The 27,658-nt window shown below is 42.6% G+C and overlaps 1 protein-coding gene across 9 annotated transcripts; it reads left to right on the top strand.

The window, feature by feature from the left end:
• Positions 1–119: 119 nt before the first annotated feature.
• Positions 120–26,749, top strand: celf3a (cugbp, Elav-like family member 3a). 9 transcript variants are annotated; one of them, XR_004615355.1, is made up of 15 exons: positions 123–733; positions 1,714–1,866; positions 3,953–4,035; positions 15,119–15,167; positions 16,668–16,796; positions 18,249–18,328; positions 18,907–19,092; positions 20,087–20,231; positions 20,899–21,066; positions 21,296–21,355; positions 21,863–21,967; positions 22,918–23,061; positions 23,256–23,388; positions 23,853–23,949; positions 25,851–26,749. XR_004615355.1 is itself a non-coding variant. In XM_034599305.1 (14 exons), exons 2-13 carry the CDS (start codon positions 1,722–1,724, stop codon positions 23,381–23,383), a joined length of 1,419 nt encoding a protein of 472 aa, XP_034455196.1. In that variant the 5' UTR covers positions 120–733; positions 1,714–1,721; the 3' UTR covers positions 23,384–23,388; positions 25,851–26,749. The 9 variants fall into 9 exon arrangements, 8 of the variants coding, with proteins under 8 accessions (XP_034455196.1, XP_034455195.1, XP_034455194.1 ...); XM_034599305.1 differs by lacking the exon at positions 23,853–23,949 and having other exon boundaries at positions 120–733; positions 16,671–16,796; XM_034599304.1 differs by lacking the exon at positions 25,851–26,749 and having other exon boundaries at positions 23,846–23,873.
• The last annotated feature ends 909 nt before the right edge of the window (positions 26,750–27,658 follow it).

The raw sequence follows: 27,658 nt of genomic DNA, 5'->3' as shown, positions 1-27,658 counted from the left end.
ACCACTGAAACGTCACCACTGAAAAGTGTAATGTGGACTCAAACACTTCACCCACCCCTTCATCAGCATAGATAATGAGTGGATTTTCATTTTTCGTTGAACTAACCCTTTAATGTATATTTAATGTACTCTGTGCGGCTGTCGCGGGGGCCGGTAGCTTGCGGACGGTCCCTGACGCAGACATCACGGCTCGTACAGCCCAGGGGAGGGATGGAGCTGAGATGGACAGGAGGGAGACACCGGCTTACGACGTCAAAGGAGTACACACACACACACACACACACACACACACTCTCTCACACACACTCACACACTCAGAGGGGAGAGGGACCGACCAACCAGACCGACTATTCCCCACGGTCCCACTGACGGAAGCCTAAATATCAATTGATCTCCACACTCATCCAGCGGAGCCAGGCAGGGAGAACTGTTTATTCTCTAGGTCTGATTCATTCTAGGGAGAGAGCAAAGAAAACAAAAATAATCCAGGAATTCACGAGCAGCGAGGAGGAGAAAAAAAAAGCCCAAGCAGATCTAGAAAAAGACGCTCATGCCGAATAAAGGAGCGTCGCTGGATGTGAGTTGTGTTGTTTCAGGGGCGAACAGGCCGAACTTGTAGCGGGATTTCAGACACGCTCCCACCGACAGATGAGCTGAATAACATAGGTTTTATAAAGTAAAGAAGAAAGACGTCCGCGGGTTCCATCGATTCTCTGCCACCACAGCACCACAGGTAGGAGGAGGGTTGTTATTTTTCGTTTATTCTCCCCGTGTGTGTGTGTGTGTTTGTGTGTTTTGTGTTTATTTTTTTTGGGTGAAATGTGTAGAATCGTGTCGGGGTCATTGTTGTTGTCACCCACGTCTTGACAAAGAGCGAGCAGGTCTCCAGCTGTGTTGACAGACACATGATGTTTCTGTCGCGAACATCGACGAATCGAGCTGTTTACTATCATTTGCTGCGATGTGACTTCCAATTTTTATTTTTTTTATCTTTACCCTGACGAAAAGGACAGGTTGTAACTTACCTATCTGTAGATCCAGATGTGGATACAAACCTATGAATATGCAAGTTATGACATTAGAATTTAATTTTCTTGTATATTTGTTTTAGAAAATTAGCATTTTTTTTTACAATTTCACACGAAATCGTGGCTCCGGCTGTTTGAAATCGGGTCAAAAAATGTGTTTGGTTGATTTTGATCCTTTCTAAAATAACATTACATCACTATTCCCATTGGATATATTTCTTACAGCTCTCACAATGTGTCTGTCATGTAGACAACAGTGCATTCAGGATATTTAAGCACTAAGCATTTTTATCTATTAATACATCAATATCATACTCTATATGTTAATCTTAATGTTATTTGCGTGTGTTCTTGTGATCACATGTGGTTTAGTGTGATTTATTTGGGATATTCTCTCTAAAATCGACTTGAGGATTTGCTCCACCATCTCTCCGAGGGTGTAGAAACCATAATTTCAGCATCTCAGTCCCACTGATCGTTCCCATCTGCACCTCCATCCCCGGCCTCCTGTTTGCACCTCCTGTGCAGTGTGAATTTAAGCCTGCAGGCTCCTGTCTGCTCCTCCTGACCGCCTCCACTCTCTCTCTCTCTCTCTCTCTCTCTCTCTCTCTCTCTCTCTCTCTCTCTCTCTCTCTCACTCTCTATCTCTCTGTGTGTGTGTGTGTGTGCTCTTATTCCTCCCCAGACTTCTCAATGAAGGAGCCTGACGCAATCAAGCTCTTCATCGGGCAGATACCCCGAAACCTGGAGGAGAAGGACCTGAAGCCCATCTTCGAGCAGTTTGGCAAGATCTACGAGTTGACGGTGATAAAGGACAAATACACGGGGATGCACAAAGGTAAGGAAGGAGAAACTCCCATCTTGGCTCACAGAGCTTCCTATTGGGGAATAATATTAATTTCAGCACGAGAGTAAGATATTTAGTTACGATAGTTTATTCTCATGACTGGATTCCCTGTAAATATCCGTGTGGCTCTTCCTCATTTGGCACTTGTCCCTCTGAGGCCTCCTTGAGCGTCGCTGTGAGGCTAAAAACCTGGTGTTTGATGCACAGCTGGTGGAAAGTTTGCATCCTCGCACTTCACAAATCTTTTAGTCAGGCTTTCTGTTTTGGATTACAGTGGAAAAAGATTTTGAGCTTTGACTCAGACTGAGGTAGTGATTCATGCAGAGTATTTTCAAGCTGAGTTGACAACATTTCATTTATTTCCCTGGAAAAAGGAGTCGAGGTTATTTGGGCAAATAAATTTAATTCTGCAGCATTGGATTTTCAAGTGATGGTGTTTTTAAATCTACAGTCTGCTCATCAAGAGCATGTTGAGTTTATGTTGAGCAAATGGGAAAACAGTACAAAGTTAAACGCCGCAGTGCATCCTGGGAGATTTCATGTCACGTCTCATGATGCTACACCAGAGATTTTAAAATTTGTCAGTAGTTGTTCTTCACCATCAACATAATTTGATTAAAATAAGACTTCCACACTTTAAAATCAAAAAATCATAGACCTCAAGAATGAATAAATACCTGTCATCTGTTAGAATTAAGAGATTATACAGAACTAGAATGACTTTCACTTGAGCAAATACCACCGAGGCCCAACAGTCCCCTTAAACTCAATCAAGCTGCACTAAATTTCACACACTCAAAGATATCAGTTCCCTCACTGTGTCTAATTATTTTTAAATCAAGATCCATGAATTACTTCCTGGGAAATTGGTGGAAATGTCCAACATAAAAAAAAAGAAAAACGCCCTCTCACTCTCAATGTTAAAGACACTGATAAAAAGTGTACGGGTTCAGCCCCTTTTGTCTAGATCCCAGAATTTATTGAGTTCTTTTTTGGCTCGTGTACCATCCTTCAGTCTCGTGCAAATCCTTTCAGGTTTTTTTTGTGTAAATCTGCTGACAACAAACAAACCCACAATCCAACAAACAAATGGACACGGAGGGGTGAAAACATGACATCCCTGGTGGAGATGATAAATAGCATTGTTGTACATTTTACAGTGTAGAATGTAGCACAACTATCTCTGGATATAATTTACTATAACCAAAGAGGTAGTTGTTTAAATTCAACCATATAAAACTATTTTGTTCGTCCATAATCTCTTTCATATGATGACAATAGTCAACTCGAAAGTGATGTTTGTCAAATGATGAAAAAAGGCTTCTCATAATTTGGATTTTTAAAAACTCTCCACTGTCAGAATCCTGGTGGACAGATGGAGTTAAGTTGGTAAAAGTGATCTGAGCGAAAACACTGATCCCTCCTGTCATTCCTAATGCAAATATGAGCAGGGGAAACAAAGGCTTTTATAAATCCACATAAAGCATCAGTCATTTGGGAGACGTATAGGGCCAGGTGGTACCAGTCCTCTAACACCTACAACACCTATTCTGCATACATTTACATATTCATGATTTGTGGGAGCCCTAAAGGTTAATGAAGGCCTTTCTCTATTATGTGGGACTGCATACATTTTGCTTGAACAGCATGATATTAACCACTCATTCAGACAGCCTGCGTCTGAATTGTCTCCAGGTATTATGATTTAATAATCCAAGCCGATCTCCTGCGCTGTTGGGAAAACTATTTAACAAAATGACAGTTGGTCATTGTTTTCATGCCATTGTTTTTTTTTTTTTATGCAGCTTTAAATACATATTTATAATTGGGGCCTGATTAAAGGCTGGAAGCATTTTTTTTAAATAAATTTTAAACCCATGCAATCCCCAAACTGTTAAATAAAACCAAAGCACGTACTCAATATCAAATGTGCATATTTATATTATTTATTTGATGGCACTGCCTACAGGCCCTCGGGGCGAACGGCACCATGGGTTGACAATGTTGACAAATCTGACATTAAAAATACATGCACTTATATTTGGCTGATCTTCTCCCGTTTGGCTTTGTTTCCCAGGATGTGCCTTCCTGACATACTGTGCACGCGAGTCCGCCCTCAAAGCCCAGAATGCACTGCACGAGCAGAAGACGCTACCAGGGGTGAGTGCGTCGTCGTCGTCGTCGTCGTCTTCTCGAGTCCTCAGCGGCTCACATGTGTGTCAAAAAAAAAAAAAAAATGGAGGGAGGCAATAACTGGCAGGCGAGGGCATCTGAACACACGCCGCACGTGCACAAACGTGGACGCACAGTGACACGAGAGAAATTAACAGAGTTTGACATGTCAGCCCCGTCTTCTCCCTTTAGCTGATATGCTCCAATAAAGGTCAGGGGCTGCTCTCCCTCTTATGTTTCATATGTGATGCATCCAGACATATCCATCCAGTTAAGGCATGAGTCATCTCGCTACATGTCATGGGTCGAGAGAGACGAAAGAGACAGCTAGGAGGTTCGCTTCTGGAGGGACTTTGCCGCTCCTCATTCTCTCTGATGTTTCTTTTCTTTTATGTATCTATGTCTTTCTCCCTTTATACAAACACACACACACACACACACACACACACACACACACACACACACACACACACACACATACATATATATATATACATCTTCCCCTTCCTCTCTTGTCTTTCCATCCATCTCTCCCCGTGAGTCCTAATCAAAGTTAAACCTAGCTTTATTAGCATAGCCAGGCAGCAGGTGTGCTGCCAAATGACATTTCCAGAGCTAAATATGACATGACAGCCACGTCTCCATAATAACCGAGTCTATGAGAGACAAGGCGACAAGGCAAGGAATTACTGAGACAGAGTGTGCTCCCAGACTCGCTGCTGCTTCCTCTTTTATACTAACAAGGCTTTAACCCCGTTTCCTTTTGGTTATTTTGTTGAAATCTACATTCATCATCATTCACTTCTTTTTTTTCTCTCTCTCTCTCTCTCTCTCTCTCTCTCTCTCTCTCTCTCTCTCTCTCTCTCTCTCTCTCTCTCTCCCTCTCCTGAATGGCAGCTAATGGCTGCAGATTCTAAAGGGAAGAGTGAGGAAGCAGGAGAACAGTGTTTTTTTTTTAATAATCTATTGATTGGCAGGTAGAATTTGTCCATAAGAGATTCTGATGTGGTCAAATAGCTTTTTCTTTGTGCGACCAACAATCCAAACGCAAAAGATTTTAAATTTAGTTTCATAGAAGATGAAGAAAACCAGCAAATATTAACATTTGAAAAGAAACAGACAATTCTTTTTTGGTCATTTTTGCTCAAAACATCTGAAGAGCGAGTATTTTGATAATCGATTATTAGCTTGAGTAATTTTTTTAGCAAAAATGCAAAACACTGTCTGATTACAGCTTCTTCAATGTGAGGATTTGCTGGTTTTCTTTGTCTGATGTGATAAATACAGGGAATTTGAAATTGTTGTTGGCAAAACAATAATTAGTTTTACAGACAAAACTATTTATCAAGAAGATAATCATTAAACTGACTGATGATGATGCGGTCAAATTGATTTTTTTTTTGCCCGACCTAATAAAACCAACAAATATCAACATTTGAAAAGACAGAAACAATCTTTGCTCAAAACATCTAAAGAGCCAGTATTTTAATAATCGATTGATTTTTGAAGCAAAAATGCAAAACATTGTCTGATTACAGCTTCTTCAACGTGAAGATTAGCTGGTTTTCTGTGTCTGATGTGACAGTAAAGTGGATTTTAGGTTGTTGGGCTTGTGATGGGCATTTTTATCTTCTTGTGGATATCTTAATGACAAAATAGTTAATTGAAAAAGATAATAATCAAAGAAGATGATGTGGTGAAATTGCCGACAAACATTCCAAACCCTAAATATTTGAATCTAATATTCAATGTGAGGTGAATTTTAGGCTGTTGAAATCATATTGGACATTTTTCACTACTTTAGTCCATTTTTCAGCCAAAAGAGTTGATTGAGAAATGAAATGATGGTGAAAATAACATTTGGTTGAAGCCCTGAAACCGAAAAACGCCACCGAACCCTCCTGTGTTGCTTTAAACAGCAATCATTTGTGTTTTCTCCTGATAATCACTCATTGATTGCAATAATTTCAGCAGTAGATCAGTGTTGTAATGGCAGCCGGGGGGGCGGGACACTGCGGGTCGCGGGGACAATTTGAAAGAGCCGGCTGGTATTAGGGTGGCAACAAATGAAATCCTTTTGTTAGCGTGACAGTAGCGTGACCTCCCTGACCTCTCGTAGGGGGGATCAGCAGGACCCAATGCCCCACGGCTAAAGCCCTCTTCCCCCCTGTGTTTCTCCCCCAGCGGCTCTCCTCCTCACAACCTCTTACCTCTAAGCCGAGTGGAACAAGCTAAACCCTCCTGTGTTCTCCCTCCCTGCCCCCTTTCCTTCGCCAAAGAAAGAAAGAGAGAGAAAAAAAAAAAAAAAAGACGACAAAAACCATCTTATTAGCTCCATGCACGCCCACGCGGACAAGAACGGCTTCCCACCCCTGCTACCAGCTGTGGTGTAATTGTCATCTAATTGCACCTGCACTGCCAAAGAATAATTAACTTTGGCATCTCATGGTCGTGGGGTGGGGGGGGGTGGGGGGGGGCGGGGGGTGATACAAAAGAAATAACATGAAGGCAATTATAGGACTGAGAGGAGGGAGCTGAAATGAAAGCTCACCTGAATGTAGAGAAAGCTGAAGGATGTCATTAACACTCATCACAGCTTTTCCTTTTTTTTTTCTAGCATTTCTTCTCTCCGGGAAGTGAGAGTCAGACTTGCTGCTTCTTTTTTTCTCCACGTTGCTATTTCACCGATTTTTTTCTTTCTCTTAGCCAACAATGGAAAAGGAGAAAGAAAGGAGATGGGGAGGGTGGAATAAGAAAGAAGTCAGGCAGGGTCGAACAGATGGTTTTATATCGGAGTGGCACCTGGCCTTGGGTTTCTCTTCAGGTGAGAGAGGGTCCGTCTCCGAGGAGGAGGAGGAGGAGGAGGAGGAGGAGGAGTGTCTAAGGCACAGTCGGCCGAAAGCAGGGAAAGAAAGTGAGAGAATGGCGGAGTTGGTAGATGGAGAGAAGAGAATAGAGAAAAAAAAGAGGCAGGAACAGTGTGAAAATGGAGTTTGGGAGGAGAGAAGATTTCGTGAGCGGTTCTCTGGTCCTGTCCTGTTTGGACATCTTGTTCTCTTGTCCCCACAGTTTGAGACCATCACATCCGGTTATGCCACATTAAAAGAAGCCATTTTACACAGCGACCTGCAAAACTCAACGTAGATTTCAACAACTTTATATAAATATCTGTTGAATGAGCTAAATTACATCTCTGGTTGCCGTTGGAGATCATTAGAGCTGAAATTACGAGACAGAAATACGTCAAGTACTTTTTCAAGAGCAAATGGCAAAATCTCACTGGTGTACTTGTGGTTCTCGATGTTAATAGACTGATTATGTTTAGTTTTTGGTCTCTTAGGTGATTTAAGACATTTCCACAGGCGGCGTGAGCCTGTTATGAGCATGTTTTGTTATTTCCTGACATTTTAGGCCAAATGACAAAATCATTATCGGTGGAAAACCGTCGCTAGATTCAAGAAAAAGCCTTGAAGTTTTGTAAGTATGTATAATTGGATTCTTGCAGTTAAATGAGATTACACGCTCATGTCTGTTTGGTAAATGTGAAGCTGCAGCTAGTAGCTAGCATAAATAGCTTAGCATAAAGACTGGAAACAAGGGGAAACAGTTAGCCTAGCTCTGTCTAATGGTACCAGCAACTTGTGTATATATATATAAATATATATATATATATATATATATATATATATATTTCCTAAAATGTCAGACTTTCACTCCTGTAATCAATGAGGAGGAGATTGTAAGTTGCAGCTCTAAATCTCTTCATCTGCTTGAGTAGAGACACAATAAATTTCTCCTCATCACTTACTTGAATTAATATTTGCCACAAGGCCTCACTGTTAATTTCACTACTAAATATTACTATTTAATAGTGCGACTGTGCCCAAGTGAGATAGTAGCTGTGTGTGTTTGGTGTGTGTTTGCATTTGCAGCAGGGCAAGGGAGGGCAGGTGTTAACACTAACTGGGTTTAATGACGGGTGTGTGTGTGTGAGTGTGTGTGTGAGTGTGTGTTTGCTTTTGTGTTTGTGCGTTTCCGTGGAGGGTACACATACAAAGACTTGGACGGATGCATGGATGGATGGATGGATGGAAGTTGTTGGCTTTATTATGAGCTCCTCTCAGGTTTCTTTATTCACTATCTGCCGTGTGTGTGTGTGTGTGTGTGTGTGTGTGTGTGTGTGTGTGTGTGTGTGTGTGTGTGTGTGTGTGTGTGTGTGTGTGTGTGTGTGTGTGTGTGTGTGTGTGTGTGTGTGTGTGTGTGTGTGTGTGTGTGTGTGTGTGTGTGAGTGTGTGAGAGGGAGAGAGAGTGAAATCTGTGCCGTGAGGCCTTCTGTGTTTAAGCTGCCTATATACGAGAGGAAAGATCCCTCTGTGAGTGGAACATCTGACTAAGCCTGACATTTACTCAGCCATAAGGACTCAGACGGAGCAGACAGAGGGGTTTTATCAATAGTCGGAAATAAATGCATATGCTAAATATAGCCCAGGCTTTTTACGCAGGATATGAGATGGGAAGTTGTCGTGCCAGAATGTTAATTTGTGCCCCTCGTGTCTGAGCAAACACTCCGCTTCAGATACATATGGACTTATGGAGGTGGTTTTACCTGTTAGCATTGTAGACTTACTCCATCTTTGCATAGTGGAGACAGATACATGGAGAAAGACGTATTAAAAATCCAGAACTCCTGGTTACAATGCCAGGTCAACTATGCTGATCATTTATATATATTTTCTAAATGCCCACTGGAAGAGCATCCATCAGACTTCAGAGCAGATGGTCAGAACTGCTAACCATTTTAGATTCAATGTTCTATACCCATTCAAGATCCCACAAAAGACATACTTCAGAGACAGAGCCTTTATGAAAATCCTGCTGGCTTTATGTGAAAAAAGCTAGAGCTTAAGTGGCTGAAGCCCCAAGGTCCCGAGCTCTGGATCGACGACTGGATTGACACAGTTCATCATATGTATATAATGGACAAGTTGACATGTTCCCTAAAGGTACATTTACCAGAGAATTCTCCTGTCCCTCCCCGTGTGTTGTTTTATTTTGTAAGGTTGCTACCAGAATTAGATTTTATTCACCGGGTCACAGTGAACATGTTGTTTTATGTTCCCTGACAATAGGCCGATGAAGCAGGGCCTCCATGTGTAGCCTGTGTCGTGACGTCGGTCGGGTGCGTGGGATGATGATGAAGATGATAGCAATTAGCGTGTCTCAGAGCAAATGTGCTCTCTCAATCAATGTATCTGGCATTGGGTCATTTACATATGCATGCATACGAACGTGCATCAGGGACGATGCAGGACAGGCGGCGTCGGCAGGCAACAAAAAAAAGAAAGGGCCCATTTTTCTTTTTTTGCGCGTCACTCTGTGTCGACAGTAATGATAAACGCAGATTGGATTTACAGACGTAGTAAATGCGTGTGAATGAGGGAGGAATTGGATAAATGAAGGAGGGGTGGGACAATAAGCGAGGGTGGGGGGAGGGCAGGAAGAAATGAATGAAAGTTTGACATAATGAACAGTGGGTGGCAGCAAGGGTGGGTGGGTGGGGGGGTGTTTGGAGGTGCATTGAGGCAGTGTGTTTATCAGCTTAAATGCAGACATCTGTTACTGAGAAATAGTGTGTTTCGGGGGGTTTGTGTGTGTGTGTGAGTGTGTGTGGCTGTGTGTGTGGCTGTTACAAAACTCATTAGGCTTTTTGAACTCGTAGGACTGGTCATAGCGTAGCATGTAAACCCAAGTGTGTAAGGCATGAGCAAATTAAAAAAAGAAGAAAGAAAAGTAGGACATGAGCCCAATCCACACACACACACACACACACACACACACACACACACACACACACACACACACACACACACACACACACACACACACACACACACACTTACACACACTTACACACAAATATCTGTCCGTAATTCAGTTCTTTTCTCCCTCTGCTCCACTGACTCGAGTCAAACAACACTTGACATGAATATTTAACAGTCGGAGAAGACAAAACAATTGAGAGTCGACTCCAGCGTTGTTAGAAATTTACTCTTTGATATTCAGTTTCTCCACTTTTGGAGGATTTCTGTCGGCTCTTGTCGGACAAAACGGCTTCGGCTTGACACCGGACAGACTATTGAACCCTGTAAGGAGTCGGAGACAACACTGGGAAGCAGATTTGACATTGAAGAGGAAATCATTGAATAAATATTATTGAACTGTGCTAGCATGGTGCTGTCAGTCTCTTTGTGTTTGATTGATTTAGCTACAGGCTGGATTCAGGAGAAGGTTTCTCTCTCGGCTTTGTGTGCCTACCCACCCATGTGTGTGCGCATCTGTGTGTGCATCCACGTGTGGCAACATTAACAGACCCTACTTGTGTATCTCTGCTTTTCGTCCCTGCCTCTGCTGCTTTGTTCCGACTCTTTGTTCCGAGCTCACAATCATCTGTGTCTGTTAATCTCCTTTTTTTTTTCAAAGTCTGTTTTTTATCCTCCTCCTTTTTTTTTTCGCCCTGTGAATATACCAATTTCCACCTGTGCTTCTTCTTCCACTTCTTTTTCCCCTGGGTGAATTCACAAGTGCGTCCCAGCGTAAGTGCATTTGTGATGGAGAAGCGAGGGAGCGAAAGCATCAGAGACTGGAGAGGAACAGAACAGGGCGGAGAGATGAGGAGGAGGGAGGGGGGGAGGGGGGGGGGGGGGGGGGGGGGGTGGCAGGTTGATTACGGTCGCAGGTCTCGTTGCTTGGAGACGGCGGGGACGAGGGATGCCAGGTTGCCTGGCGACCGGCGCGATGCAATGACCAGCGCTGTGTGATGGAGCGGAGGGGAGGCGAAGACGGTAAATTGTCTTTGTGCCCCCCCACCCCCCAATTCTCCCTTACATACACACACACACACACACACACACACACACACACACACACACACACACACACACACACAGACCTCCAACTCTCCCTGCTGTAAACGTTCTTCAAAGAGCAGGGGAGATGGTCTCTGCTGATATTTACCATTCAGAGTGGCTGCTTTTCAGGGCGGACCGGCAAATTGTACAAGAAAACAGGCGACAGAAATGTGTCAGCAGCAGCAGCAGCAGCAGCAGCAGCAGCAGCAGCCGCAGCCGCAGCCGCCTGCTATATAGACTCAACCCCACTGGCTTGCGTTGAGCCAGTTGAGAGTATAGAGATTATCATCTGCTCAAAATCGATCAATATGCTTCACTCACCGCGACTGTAAACAGCCCTCCATCTAAAACATGTCCCTGTTGCTGTAGCTGACGAACGCATTCACGTTGGGGTGTGCGTATTTGGTAGTCGATGGCATGGGGGGGGGGTCATGCATTATGTGGGAAGGGGTCGAGCCGTGATTTGATTGGATAATCTATGGATTTAATATCTCATAATCCTTTGCAAAATCCCCGGCGGCATCACAGAGCGAAAAAGATTAAGTATGTGTAGATGTGTGCTCATGTTGCTGGGACCGACAGGAGCAGACAAAGCGTGTGCGTGTGCGTGTGTGTGTGTGTGTGTGTGTGTGTGTGTGTGTGTGTGTGTGTGTGTGTGTGTGTGTGTGTGTGTGTGTGTGTGTGTGTGTGTGTGTGTGTGTGTGTGTGTGTGTGTGTGTGTGGCAGTAATAATGCATGTGTGTTTAATGTGACTTTATATAATAACTGTGTGTGTTTGGAGACGGTGCGCGGAGGGAGAGAAAAATCAAACAGCAGAAGCACGCAGATAAAATGGGGCTGTTGATCAGGCAGGTTGTGCCTGTGTGTTGTCTGTGCACAGTATGGGACTGTTTTTGTAAACAAGCCTAAGAGAGAGAAGGGGATGGGAGGAGGGGAGCAACAGGAGGAGGAGGGGAGAGAGCAAATTACTGTAAAGTGTTTGTTAGTGGTTTAGGCTTAGAGGGAGATATTTTCCTCCCTGCTTCTGCATCTGCTCTCGAGGCAGCGCCAACATTCAACAGGCACGAATGCTCCCTCCATCATCCCTCTTTCTTTTTTTTTTGTGTGTGTGTGCGTGTGTGTGTGTTCAGAATCTTTCATTTTTCCTTCCCCCTCCTCCCTCGCCCATCTAATCCTTCTATCTCTCGACCTAGAAGCACCCTTTGTCCTCCTCATTTGTTTTTCACCCTGTCTCTCCTCTGCACGTCGTTCAGGGCAACCTTGTTTACCTGATGTGGGGTTCTCATCACCGGGGGTTGTCATGACGATGGCCATGCGAGCGCGGCCTTCGTCAGAGGCGGCGGGGCCGTGTTGCCGTGCTGATCTGGAGTGGCACGGCGTTGATGCCTCCACTTCTTGCTGTTTTCCCTCTTGTATATTCTAATTCCAATCTCCTGAGCCATCTGCCGCTTCTCCTTATCAGCGCCACCACCGCGGCCTTCGCTGTTTGTCTTCCTGCACTGAAATATGGGACATGGGATTTTTTTTACAGGCGTCAGTCAAACATGTGATCGGTCACAAAGACGTCACATTCAACTGCTGCCGTGAGGTCGGAGCATCATCTGTAAATCCTTAAATCAACTCTTAGGTTCATTTCACTGTAGATTATATTTTATCTTTGCACTGATCTAATCTGAGTCTGGTTTTATTATAGATTTCTCATGTTTATGTTGCATGTTCACAGAACTGTAGCAACCACTGAGGTCTCGATACCAAGGTCTTGTTCCTAGTGTTTGGCTCTAAGGACATTTCAGCAACTGGACGTCTACTAACTTTTACTTAAGTATGAAAAATGGACGGGCTCATATTTATTTGAATTCAGGTATATTTTCACATCCCTTGATACGTGTGACCGTGTATTTTTGGTGCAATAAAAAAGAAACCGCCACATCCTATCTGTAACAGAAAGAAATATGATGTATCCTTTTCTGTTTTATATCATCTATTATTTAGTTGTTGTTGTTTAAAGCTGCTTCCTTTGCGTCCATGTAAAATCTGAATCCTTGAATTTATTTTCTCATTAAGTTTTTATACAATGTTGAGTATATCTTTTTATTTAGTAAATGAAAAAAGCTGAAAAGGCATAATGATTAAAACCAATGTGACATTAAGAGAAACAGTCTGAAAATGATCAAATAGTAACAACAGGCCTATTATTAATATTTCCTTTTGTGAAAACCAGCCTAAAACATAAACAAAATAATGGAGAGATCCACTTCTTTGAAAATACACATTTAAATAAAAGAGTGTTAAAAGAAAAATGAGAATTAAGTTACATGCTGTTTAATATTTAACACCCTGAGACAAAAACATAAAACAAATCAAATTAAATCAGCTAAGAAAAGAGTAAATATATAATCTTGCACAGAGGTAAATAACAGTGAGTTCTGCACAGGCCCGCTTCACTGATGTATTCTGTACTGTGGGTGTACAAGTGCAAAACAACATGAGAAGTGATTGGAATAGTGGCAAACAAGACAAAAGGCAAATGAATGGAGCCGCTTATAACGACAAAGGTGTTATTTGTCGAGAGCTTTCATGCAAAGCGCCGCGAGCACACGGATGTTTAGCACAAGGGCCGAGTCAGAATGATCTCTACAAAAGTACAAATACATGTAATTATATGTATAAGGAACAAAACTGAAACTGTGATTTAAGATGAAATTACTATTCAGTGATTGCAGGAGCAGACCTCCATTTGCCTGAGTGATTGGAAGATGGTTTTGAGACTTTGGCCCTCCATCTCCTCTATCACCCGCCTAATTGGTGCAATCAATTGGACGCCCTCAGTGAGGGGACGAGGGGGCGAGGGGGCCCTCTGCAGCAGGTGTTTCAGCTGCTGGTTCACTTCAGTGGCGGCGGGGGCGGCGTGGAGACGACGGTGTTTGTGCATGCGGCCCAGCCGAGCGCGACCGCAGCGGCGATCAATAGTGTCTCCTGGTGACCGATCACAGCCGATCAATCAGTGACACGGGAACAGTGACTGGCCGAAATGTCACCAGCTCCATAATTAAGACCTTCATTAAGCCACAGTTAACAGAGTGTCACTCTGCCGCTCGCACCTCGACTCCTCACCTCACCCATCCCCTCCCTCACACACATCGCCCCCCCACCTCCATCCTCTCCTCCATATGCTCCTCTCCTTCCCCCTCGATCCCTCTCAATCCCACCCTTCTTACTCCTCTTTGCCCTATTCTCTCTCCTTTATTCCACTCAATACCTTCTTTTCACCGTTTCCTTGCTCTTTACATTTCAAAGACGAGGCGCCGGGGGAACTGATGTGAGCACATTTTCATATAGGAGGCTGTGTTAAGTAAATGGGAGGACAAATGTGAAGAAAGAAATGGGATTTCAGCAACTTGTCTTTTGATGAATTATGAAAAGGTCACTTAATCCTCCTCTGTTGTGTGCGCTCTACTTTTTCTTTGTCATTCTTTTATTCTTTTCCTTTTTTTTTCTAGATATGATGCCTTTCTTTCTAACCCTGTATACCCCCCCGTCTGTTTCTGCCTTCCTGTCAGGCTCAGAATCTACTCTGACGATGCATGCTTCTGTAATCCAGATTAGCCGGCGAGTGTTCTTAATCTTATCACTTCCCCAATCCCGCGTGGGTGTGTGCTTTTCCTGGTTTGGTGTGATAGGGGGGGGGGGGAGAAGGAACGGGAGGCAATCGGCATTAGAGACGATTCTGAGAGACTCGGAGAGAAGAGGTGGAGAAAAGGAGAGAGAGAGAGAGCGGCTGTGAATGTAATATCCCACATATCAGTGTCAGTCGTGGTCTAGTGAAGCAGAGTTGGCAGAAAAAAAAAAAAAAAGGAGAAGAGAAAATTACTGGAGGAAACATAGGAGGCCGACTGACAGAGCACAGACTTACATACATGTGTCACTGTGACGTCACGTTACACCATTAATAGCCCGTGTTACATGACATCTGTACGTCTTCTCCCGCAGCTTACAGCGACCAAATCTCGTTACGAGCACCAGCACCTGCCAGTTATTTCTAGTTTGTCAGGGTTTTTTTTTTTTTTCCAGTGGTATAAATTCTCTATTCTACCTCTTGTTCATGGTCACTGCCCCCGTCCTATATTTAAACTCCCTGCGCTGTGTGGCCTCTGTCTTTCCAGATGAACCGTCCGATCCAAGTGAAGCCGGCGGACAGTGAGAGCAGAGGGGGTAAGAGACACCTGCCCCCCCCCATGCACAGACACACACACACACACACACACACACACACACACACACACACACACACACACAAGCACACACAAGCACACACACACACACAGCACCTGTTCAAATAACAGCACCTTCATAGTGCACACGATCGTCTCACATCGACACTTAAACACTTGCTTTTCATGCAGAAAGTGGAAAAAAAAACTGATTTATTTTAACAATATATTAAAATGACACTGATGACGACACAATAACCAAAACCATCAGTTTAAGCTTCAATAAAACAAGGATTTCAAGAGTCAGTGTTGGATTCGATGACCTGTTGATAATGAGTGTGTTGTGAATGGCACATCTCCCAAATCTCAACACCTTCAAAGCCGCCCTCTTGGACAGCCACAAGTGTTCTTCAGTGCTGGATTAGTTCAGCTGTTTTCACTGACGCCCCTTCTTCCAACATGTAATCAATCAGTCGCCTAATCAGTCAGGATTAGATTCACGCTGCTTCCAGCAATCGTAAAACACATTATTACACATTTCAGCTGTTTCTGTTGTGTGTTCTTTTTCTCTCATTTACTACAGTTCATACGTACGTTGCATTGTTGTCGGCCATTTAACATTGAATGCGATCATTTTGTTGTAAAAGGCATAAGAACCTATTTGAAAACAGGAAACTCTGGTGGAGATACAGTAGCTGCTTCATCACACATGCAGGGTTTTTGTCCGTAGAGGTAAAAGATTGATTACAGTGTCTGAGGACATTTTTATACGACACAACAGGAAAAATGCAGGTGTAAATAAAATGAATGAAGGCTGAATTTCCCTTAGTAGCTTCATTTTCAGCATCCTGGTATCGTGAAGGACTGACTGATGATGGAAACCACATCTACACACCTTTTTTTAATAAGACCACATGTTCGACCTCTATCTTGTGTAACATTTGCATAAATATAACAAAACAACAACGGCGGTGAATCACCCTGAGTGAAGCTCAAGCCTCAGGTCTGCAGCAGATGATTTTCCTGCGGTGGTTTTCTCCATCCGCCGTGTTTTGCAGAATTATAACAAGCACATATATTTGTAGTGGATGGGCTCAAACATGCAGAAGCGCTGGTCTGATCCCTCACAGACGTGGACAGACGGAGCAGCTTCTCTGACAACACAGAGGGTGACAAACATTTGAGTCATGGCCAGATGCTGTTTGTTTGTGGCAGATTTTCACGTTTACTGCACTCTGGTGGTAGTTCCGAAGTACGGCAGGCCCCTGCATCCACCCTGCTTTGTCACTGCTCATCACACTGTTGCTTCCTTGATACTCCTGCATGCATGTAGTGGTGACATGGCACTTCTCCCCCTTTTGTCGCCCCCCCTCCCCGCCTCCTCTCTCATTGCCTGCATCGCCTCCCTCATAACAACACCCACTCCCATTTTTCTCCCTTGGTTTTCTATTCTCACTCACACTATCCTCCCCTCCCATCCTGGTGATCTCCTTTTCCTTAGAAGACAGGAAGCTGTTTGTGGGCATGCTGGGAAAGCAGCAGACGGACACCGACGTGAGGAAGATGTTCGAGCCGTTCGGCAGCATAGAGGAGTGCACGGTGCTCCGCGGGCCCGACGGTACCAGCAAAGGTAACGTCATGGGCACAAGATACAGGATAGAACAGGCTACTGTATCAGCAGCATACGACACAAAGCATGAAATGGAAGCACGGCACGGAATAAAAACAATGAGAAATAAAACCACAGCCCCAAATCATGTCAACATCATGGATTGTTGTGTCTCTACTACATTAGAGACTCAATCTTCTGTCCTCCACCCATTTCTTTGAATAGAGCCAACTGTTTTTACAAAATGGTAACAGAGATGCTCTCCTCAGCTGGTCATCTGTTCCAAATCTTTACCCGTTCCAAAGTATGTCCAAAACAAGACTACACTTTGTTTTATTCCCATGTTGGCCTGATGTATGAGCGTGTAGTGCCTTGGCCTTTAGGAATTTATACCCACAACTTCCTGCAAAATCCTGAACCCTGTTTCATCCCTTTTATAATATGAAATTTTAAGTGGATGCAAGAAAAGCACTTAACAGTTCCCTTATGAAATGACATTTAAATTCCTTAGATCTAGATTTTTATTCTGATTCGTACCATATTATACACAGTCATGGATACCCACCTCCTAAATATGCAATTTTTTTCCCCATCAGAATCCATGAATTATTACCTGAGAAAATAATGACAATTTTTGAAATATTATATCAATACAATATTAGCAAAGTAATAAATACATTCTTGGACCTGCCCCTTTTTTCCGGATTCTCACAAAACATTTAAAGAATTTTACTGGCCCGGACTGCATCTCGTGGAAATCAGCTCATTTGTTTTTGTGTAATCTTGCTAACAACTCAACCAACCAACCAACCAACAAACACAAAATGTATTAATATTAGCCAAAAAATCCATCTTTAAAACAATAAATTCATATTTGTCCCTCTTTTTAAAAAGATTCAGCACTAAGATGATTTTGGAAACTTTCCCTTTCTCCACAATTTCCCAAACACCTGTTCCTCACGTGTCCTTGAGCTTTTCTCTCCCCTGATTCCAACGATCGGCTCCAGATCACGACTGTCAACATGATGCTGCCTTCATTTAAATATTTGTCTTTTCCTCCTCCAGCCCTGAGAGTCAAACCCGAGACACGTTGCCATCACGTGAACGTAAAATTACAATCGTCACGAACAACAATGCTCATAATATTTGTCGTGTAGATCAACGTCCGGCGACAGTTCAAACACAGATGCTAGATCTTTCTGCGTTTGTTGCATGAGCCATGACTAATGGTGCAATAGGTTTTATGGGTCATGGCTAATGATGCGTTTGGAGGTTTACGGCCTGTGATTGATGAAGCAATGAATGTTTTGTGGACCATGTGTAATGATGCCTTAATAACTGATGAAGCACTAGATGTAAGACGGCTCCTAATGTATTTTTAAAGCAAAGTCGTTTCTTCATACCGGGTCCGCGTGAGAGAGTGTGTGTGCGTTTGTGTGAGGCCACGTTTAATGGTGTGTCATTTTCTCGTAGGCTGCGCATTTGTAAAGTTCCAGAACAACGCAGAGGCCCAGGCCGCCATCAACGCTCTGCATGGGAGTCGTACTTTACCTGTAAGTCCCCCCCCCCCCCCCCCCCCCCCCCACACACACACACAGAAACACACACACATGCACAGAATCTACATGGCTGCTTACACACTCACATGCTCCACATCCAGGCGTTTAGACGCTGAACACGGTGACTCAGCCCACAGTCACCACTTCTCGTTTCTGTCCCCCTCCTCCACACACTGAATCGAGGACAAAGTCTTTGTAAAATGTGCTCATCTGGGTTTTTTTTTTTTTCCTCTTCTGCTGGAGGTGATTTGTTCTGTGCTTTTTGTGCAGGTTCTCTAAATTCAAAAGAGCAACTGATTTTATGTGGAAAATTCATATTTATCTCAGTATTTTTTTATCATTTTAGCTTAATTTTAGCTTCACTGTTGTCTAATAGCTAATATGTCATAGGAACTGCAGATTTCCTTTAGATTTTAACATTATAACCAGTTATTATGGAAGTGATGCAGAATTCAGAGGTCTCTGGTCGGACCTGAACCAGAGACGTTATCCCCTAACCCCCCCACAACATGCCGTACATTATTCCTTGTTTCACCTTTACTGAGCGTTGATGTTTCTTTCTTGACGTTTAGCACCAGACCAAAGGAGTTACGATATCCACGTTACCTCCACAGGGCGCCTCGTCCAGCCTGGTGGTTAAGTTCGCCGATTCGGAGAAGGAGCGAGGGCTCAGGCGGATGCAGCAGGTGGCCTCTCAGCTGGGCGTCATCAGTCCCATGACCCTGCACCTCGGGGCATACAACGCCTACACACAGGCGGTGAGCAACGCACACACTTTACCTTTCACCAGGACAGAAACACAGAGCAAAGAAACCCATGTTTGTTTTTATCCTCGTCCGACTCCTCTCGTCTCCAACTCAGTATCAACCCTTATTTAAATAATCAGAAAGAGACCATGCATGATTCGGTAACAAAAGGCTGGCAGTGGTTTTCCTTATGTAGACGTAAGTAAAAGCTGATGTGACATAAAGCTGAAATTACACGACTGAAAATATCCTCAAAGAAAAGATGTACAAAACCCAATTTTTGGGCAAAAGCAAACCTCGCTCAACGTGCCATGTTCCCTGTGATGTAAGAAGAGGAGTTTTAACGTCACAACGTCAAAAGACGGCATTACCGCTCTCTTCTTTGCTAATTGAGCGTTTAGTGCAAATGGTTTTAGATCTGGCTCATGAACATTTGTTCAATTTGTGATGCTTAAAGAGGCCTGACAGCATCTTTACTCTGCAGTGCATTTGTCCACAGAATGCTGTCCGTCACACAAAACACGGACAGACACATGAATATTGAACAGTAGGGAAAATTTCCGGGTCCTTTTGAAAACTGCCCTGCAGCAGAAATGTAGTCGGGTATTTTTACCCTCCCAGTTCAGATTATTACCTTGATTCGGCCTCAATGGCTGATTATAAAATACTGTGAAGCGTCTGCAATGGTTTTCACAAGCAGAGAAGGTCACCAAGGAAAGCTGCTCTGTAGTAGGTTGTGTAAAGAAATGTGGCCTTCGGATATATTGTGACTCCTGATTGAGGTTCAGTCTGGAGCCGTCGCACCGTTATGAAACATGTTGGGTTTTTAATGGCTGGAGACAGTTATTTGAGCTGGTTGACGATGAAAATCTCTGTTAATCTACGGAAATCACTCAGTAAACATCTGATGTTGAGTCCTGTCACAATATATTTGAAGTTTTTTACTTGACTGTCCTGAGTTTAGACTCACACACTCACAAAAACACATCCCCTCCCTCTTCTCCAGTTGATGCAGCAGCAGGCCCTGGTGGCGCAGTCGGCCTACCTCTCTCCTGTTGCCACGGTGGCGGCGGTTCAGATGCAGCAGCTCGCCGCCCTCAACCCCAGCAGCATCATTGCCACGCCGATCGCATCCATCACCCCCTCCTCAGGTAATGAGAGGCAGGGATGTCTGGCTCCGGCCGGCCTTGATTAGATTTGCGCCTGAAATATGAGGACAGTTACACAAGGAGAGGTGGAGCCAAGAGGACGAAATAACAAACATATATTATGTTGTTTTGAAAAAAAAAATCTTTCTGTCATGATGTTGGTTTTGTTTTATTTTAAGTTATAAAAACCAGTAAGATTGTTGTTGAGTTGGGGAAACATGAACCCCTATGTAGTTGAATAGTTTATATTCTATTCAACTACATGCAGGGTTTGAAGCAAATATTGTGACTTATATTAATTGTTCTTTTCATATATTTTGATAAGGATCTGTTACATTTGAGTTTAAGTATCTTAAACATTGCTTTGGCTTTTCTACACGACTCATATATCTGTAATAAACTAATATCTCAGTAGAGTGTGAACATCCGGGCAGAACATAAAGGTGCAGCACAAAAAGTGATTCACCACTGAATGCAAAAGAGTTGGACGACACACTGTTCAATTCCCAATAAATAATGTTGATCTCTAATTTAAAAAGGGTGACATTGGGAACAGTGTGCAGTGTGCATCTGTAATAAACTAATGTCTTTCATTTCAGTTTATGATTTCAGCGCAAGTTTGAATCTAACTGTGTCCTGTCTTGGAATTTATTGTAAGTAAGTGTTGAAGTGTGGGCAAACATATGTGCAGGTACCAGCACTCCGCCCTCCATGGCAGGCACACCTGTGCCCGCTCTGCCTCCACCAATTGCATTGAACAGCTACGCCTCCTTGCCAGCTCCCAACGGCCAATCAGCAACCGAAGCCCTGTACACCAATGGAGTTCACGCTTATCAAGGTACATCCATCACATCATAGAAGTAAAGAATAATCGTGTTGCCTCTTCCATAGATTCACAGGCTTCCTACTTTGACAGTGAGGTTCTAATTAAGAGGAAATGAAATGAAACTAAAGCTCTGAATGTTATTTGGAGCGTGCCGATGTGCTCCAGATAGCGTTGAGGATTATTTGTGTGTGTGTGTGTGCTATACAGCAGTTGGTGACGGTATTTATTTATTGTGTCACAGCTCAGAGTCCTGTCCTGGACCCTCTACAGCAAGCGTATACAGGCATGCAGCACTACACAGGTGAGCCTCAGTGTAAAGCTATAAGATGTAATGAAAACTGACATTTATTTATTTATAGAAATGCATTGCCGTGTACGCGTCCTGCTGCCGCGACTGATACAGACAAACAAATCATCCCCCAAATATTATTCTTTTGTTTCATTTTACATGGAGTTTAACTGCTCGGCCTCAGATTTGTTCCCTGGAAACGACTTTTGTGTAACCGGAATGCAAAAACAGATTTATGCAACCTAATGGATTACAGCTACCTTTGCTCTCCCCGACTACGCAGCACTGCATGCTTGAGTGGAAATCTACATCCAAAGTCAAAACATGCACATATATTACGAAATGTAAATAACCCCTTATCTCTATAGAATGAGTCATACATAACAAACTAGATGCAAAAACACAGCAGGTCAGTGGGTGGGAGTTCAACTCAGTCAGATGTTGTTTTAAGTTGAAAAAAAAAAAGATTAGTTTGCAGTGTTCTGTTTGCTCCGCTCACCTGTTCCTCCTCTCCGACAGCCACCTACCCTGCTGCCTACAGCCTGGTGGGACAGCCCTTCCCCCACCAGCCCACCCTGGTGGCCCAGCAGCCGCAGCAGCCGCAGCAGCTGCAGCAACGGGAAGGTAAACTTACAGATAATCATGTCTTTAGAGGCACATTCTAGTGGTTTTACGCATTTGAATCCTTTAACCACAAACCACACTTGCTTTACATCACAGTTTTCAAACCACGCTCCCCCTCTGATGATTTTCATTCAATAACTTGCACAGACTTGTACAACTTTATTAAATTATATAATTTACACCACAATTAAGATCAAATGTTAGGGCTGCACAATTATTTCCATTTTTGACTAATCTGTCCAGCATATATTTGACAACAACTTCAGTTTCTATGTTTTTAAAATTGTTGCAGATTTGCTGAATTGATGAAATCACTCATTAAAAAAGCTCTTATCAAAATTATATTATCTTCATGCCGACAATGGCAAAATGTAGTGCAGCCTTTTCTATTTATTCAGATTTAACCAACAACTGTGATGCAACTCAAAGACAACGAAAATGAATCCAGATTTAATCCTCACTGCACTGATTAGTACAACCGTCTGATTCCTGATCCTCAGTCTACATAACACTGACCTGAACATAACAACATAACACTGACCTGAAATCAGTGGCTATCTAGAACTGGAGGAGCAATACTTCCAGAAATCGAACCCTGTTTTACATACATTTGAAAACAGTGAAATATAAATCATCCATAATTAGTAAACTTTGCAAAAAGAGAGAAAATCCATTCTGTGAAGTTTCCACTGTTAATATGTCCTTAAGTTACTATAGTTACATGCAGATACAGAGGTGTTACAATTATTTGGCAAACAAATGACTGCAATGTCTTTTAATATTTGATTTATTCCCCTGCTCTTGTGTTTTGGTTTTGTAGTTTTATTTTTTTCATCAACCTAACATTCCAAGCGTTTCCTGAACGCTGCAGTTTCTAACTCCTCTCTGAACCCGTCCTGTCTTGTCGCGTCATGTCCGCGTCCTTGTCTCTCTCCCGTCTCTGCTCACAGGACCCGAGGGCTGTAACATCTTCATCTACCACCTGCCTCAGGAGTTCACTGACTCTGAGATACTGCAGATGTTCCTGCCCTTTGGAAACGTCATCTCTGCAAAGGTGTTTGTTGACCGAGCCACCAACCAGAGCAAATGCTTCGGTGAGTCACAGCGATGCTAATAGGAACGGTAACGTCAGTGATGGTTTATTTTTACCTTGTTGCTTTTAGCATCTGTCTCTTTTATGTGACAGGGAACAACATTTTCACCATGTAATTTTACCTATAAATGCTGCTGCTGTGCCGCAGTATGAACGTTTGTGTTCACTTCTTTCATTTCCTCTTTTCCTCCCCAGGTTTTGTGAGTTTTGACAACCCGTCCAGTGCCCAGACTGCCATCCAGGCCATGAATGGCTTCCAGATCGGCATGAAGAGACTGAAGGTGCAGCTGAAGAGGCCCAAGGATGCCAACAGACCTTACTGAGCGAGGTGCGTCACTGCATATTGACTGAGAAGTGGCTCGGGGAGGGGCTGATAGACAGCTAGAAATGGGTCCGGAAGTTGAAGAGACAGAGTGGATGTAATTGGGGGCTCAGTACTTTAATGGTTATCTTTCATGTGGAACTGAGGAAGTCAATAAGTCTACAGTTGATCAACATTACTGAGGTGGTAGGACTCTTAGAGAAACATCCATTTTGAATACATTTGAAGGATCAGAAGATATGTTGTGTAAACGTGGCTCCTCCTTTATTGCTCTGTACACAGGGACAGTTTTACAGAGAGATTTAGAGACTTAACCTCGGCTCAAATGTTTTGTCTAACCAGTGTTCTGTCGCAGGGTTGAATGCCAACTACTGTTCGTCATTAATTTTTTGTTTTACTTTTCATTTATTGTTTTTGTGCTGTGCCATATGCCATTTTTCCTGAAAAAAAAACATCACACCACTCTCAAGACTGTCCCGTCCATACATATATCGTGGAGACGTGCGTCGCTATGGCTACGGTTGCCTAGCAACCGCTAAAACCTCCCCCCTTCCTTCTCACTGCGTTGTAAGTTAATTGGCCTGTGTTGGTTGCTGTGGCGATATTGCCTGTGATGGTTGCCATTAGCAATTTTTATTTTGGGCCGTTGCCTTGATTCACCATGCTCAACTGCATGGCGGGTTACTGTGGCGACCATGAACTGTGTTTGGTGCGTTGTGAGTTTCCTCTTATTATTTTGTCCTGGTTTTTAATCCTTGCAAACACTGATCAATAACTGTCACTTTACCTCAGCATCTGTAAGTAATTGATTATCATGACAGCAGAGGCTAATTTAGCTCTTAGCACTGAGGCTTTTAGAAAAAAAACAGCATGTCCATCAAATATGGATAGAATTACTTCCTTTTAGACTTTTTTGCTTTTGATTACTTTCCTTTTTGTTGTCTGTCATGATTATCATTCTTACACATCCCCTCTGTTTAGTTGGTTGGTGTGGTAGTTTTCGGTGATGCGGGGTTTTTGTTTGGTTGTAACTCAAATCCACGTGACTTTGTGCCTGAACTTTGTTTGGTTTTTGTGCGACTGAAAATGTACTGAATGTGCCCCTGTATATGGTCGACAACATAGTATCTGTGTTTGAGTGGCGTGTGCGTGCGTGAGACAAAGAAGACGTTCGTTGTGCGTTCATATTTGCGGGAGTGTTCTGTATTGAGTAGATGTGAAAAAATATTTGTGTGTAAGTATGTGTGTGTGTGTGTGTTTGTGTGTGTGTGTGTGTGTGTGTGTGTGTGTTGTACCAACTGAGACACTAACCTTACTCTAGAAGGTTTTGGGTAAAGCTGTTTGGTTCCTGTGACACGTGCTGCTGGCTGAGGAACTGCATTCCTCTGTAGGAATTCTGGATCAACAAAAAACATAAGAAAGAATCAGCAAATATAAGCATATTATTTAAATATTATAACTCAAATATCCACTTCATATCAAAAGCAAACATTAATTCAGGGTGTCTTTTGTTCAGGGTATCTGCAGGTTATTGGCAACAAGAATTAATTATAAACCCTTTGAATGTTTCAAATTCACTATCTAATGAGATTGAATCTTTTCCTTCTGATATATATCAAAACTCAAGGATGTTTTAAATCAGGTTTAGGCTGAAAACTAAAGGCTAACGCTAAAGTTTCTCTTTAATACATCAAATAAACACTCTATATTAAGGGGTATTAAACACCCCTTAACATACAGTGCCCCCCTACCCACACCTATTCTGCATTATTGAAGCTAAATATTGTTTGCACGCAGTGAAATATTCAAACCCCACACTCCATGTACTTAAGGATTTAACTTTACACTACATGTGCTTTATTTGTGCATAATTTTATTCCAGCATCCCCCAAATTTGCAGAGACCTATTTGAAACCCTTAGAAATGTCTATATAGAGGTTTGAACAAAATAACGACTGCACTGCTTGTTAAGGGGTTTTTAATTGATAATCTGGCATTAAAATAATTAAAATTGTTTATTAGCTGTTTCTGGTACCTGCAGATGCCCAGTTTGCTGCAACCTGCATCACAGAGAAACTGGTGGATGATTTGAAATACTGAACCTCCCTCAGGAACTCAAGTTTGGTCAATGGCAAGGTTCTGAATATTATTTCCCCAAAATTTGGAGAGTTTATCTCCTACCAGAATTCCTATTGTGCATGTTCTGAATTAATTTGCCTGCCAAAAGACATGACCAAGTACTTTTCTAAGAACGTGCATAACACTGCAGCAGTATGACTGTCACCATTTGAGTTGCATGGACACTAGTTGTTCACTGAGACTCCCCCTGAGGCCTCAGTGCAAGCAGTGTGTATTCCAGACACCACTCCACTTCCAAAGTCTTAAATGTTTGTGTTCCCGCTCTGTGATTTGATTTAAAATACTTTGTGCTCTTCTTTTTCTCTCTTTCATCTCTTCTCCACCTCCAGGAAAACCTAAGAGTTCAATCAAGAAAAACCACTTGGGATGTCCCAGCCTTTTTTGGTTGTTTGACCAACCGTATAGCACAGGAGCAACACAAAAAGCAGTATCACATGTATGCGCTTACAAAAAATACAGCAGTAATATCAGCAACGATCTCCAGAATCCACACTATCAGAAGTGCTCCAGATGTTCCTACTGTATCATTCCACAGCTGGATTCATTTATATTATGTACATACTCTATTGTCGGCAACAAGATCTACATGTTAAGAAAAGCATATCACTGATGTTATTCTACTGAACAGGGTTCTACTGTATAGTGTGATTTGTGGTCTATGGCGTCAACAGAAGGCCAGTCTACAGTCAGAGGCTAAAGAAAATACTATTCTGTATGATTACCATTGGTAATATTGTTATGTAGAGTTAGTTTTATTATTTATACGTAAATTAAAAAAAATCATGGGGTAATGATGCTGGAAGAGAAATGGATGTCCTCTCAGTGTACATACCTTGGTTTTCAAAATGGAGGTAAAAGGACTTAAAAACGTCACGAGTTAAGATTCTCTGCTGCCACAACTTTTCAAAATTAACAAAGCGGAAGGAAGGGCTGAGAATTTTTCTATCTTGATTTTTTACGTTTTAATTTATTTGGTAATCAATTTGATGAAAGGGGGGGGGGGAAGATGTGAAAATTTCTTTTTTAATTTAAGAGGGAGAAAAAAAAAAGAGGATTCCTGTGGTCTACAAGACAATGAACACACTTATAGAGTTTTTAATTACATAAATGTACCTATGGAAGTAAAAAAAAACAAAAAACAAACATAATGTTTCTTTATTTATTCTCTACAATCGCTGTTTTAAAACATATGTCTTTAAAAGAAAATAAAGTACAATTTAGAAAAAAATGTCTTGATGTCGTGTCATTTAACAAATAATGTTGCCCTTTTTTTCAGAGTTACAATTTAGAACTGTTTTTATTTCATTTGTTTAAAGAGTGTTTGAACATAGGGGAGTTTGCTGCCCTCTACAGGCCTGAAGAGGCATTGTGTAAAGTGAAAAACATCTATACATGAATCCTGGTTGTATCTAAACCTCTGGACCAAAACTCAATGAGGGAAATAATTGAAATATTGTTGTTTATTTACACTGAATAATTTCACTAAGTTAGAAATAGACAATGCCATTATAGTTAGGACATATATATGTTTAGCTATTGATAATCCCACTTGTAAAGCTACCACCATGATTTACTGTGTGCATGTGGATCCACTCAGGATGGAAAAGTCTGAGGTGCTCAGAGAATCCCTGTGTCACAGCATGTTGGGTTTGGTCTGATCCGTTCAAACATGCCTCTTCCCTCCTCAGCATGCCTCAGTGTTAGGACGGCTGATTAATGCCACACGTAGACTTTGGCTGGGGTGGGGGGTTAGCTGTGCTGTTGACACTGCAGCTGCAATTTGAGGAGCAAACAGCTGCACAAGACTGTCGGGTGAACATACACAAATGTAAGCTCATATTTGGAAACTTAGCCAATGTGTGGATAAGGAGGAGCATCAGGGAGCCCACGTGATGTTGACAGACCTGTGACAGAATGCATCTGTATCTAATAAGAATACACTGAGGTTAAGTTAACCTTTACGGCCCAATAAAGACAACGATAAAAGCTGTCAGGGTTTTGCACATTAAATCACCTTCTGGGACATTCGGGACAATGATGAATAGCTTTTGACGTCATTTGGAGCAAGTATCTGCAGAGTAGTGATCATGGAGACGTATCGAGGTCCCACGGATTCACAAAAAACACTTAATGAACA

Source organism: Hippoglossus hippoglossus, chromosome 11 (genome assembly GCF_009819705.1).
Source record: "Hippoglossus hippoglossus isolate fHipHip1 chromosome 11, fHipHip1.pri, whole genome shotgun sequence".
Taxonomy (NCBI): domain Eukaryota; kingdom Metazoa; phylum Chordata; class Actinopteri; order Pleuronectiformes; family Pleuronectidae; genus Hippoglossus; species Hippoglossus hippoglossus.
The sequence above is the reverse complement of the archived record's forward strand: the minus strand, read 5'-3'. Positions and strand labels throughout refer to the sequence as shown.

Coding starts and splice junctions, on each gene's coding strand:
- celf3a (XM_034599303.1), top strand. CDS start 1,722: ATGAAGGAGCCTGACGCAATCAAGCTCTTCATCGGGCAGATACCCCGA. Junction 21,968..22,917: donor GCAGCTGCAGCAACGGGAAG/GTAAACTTACAG, acceptor CTCTGCTCACAG/GACCCGAGGGCTGTAACATC. Junction 23,062..23,255: donor CAACCAGAGCAAATGCTTCG/GTGAGTCACAGC, acceptor TTTCCTCCCCAG/GTTTTGTGAGTTTTGACAAC.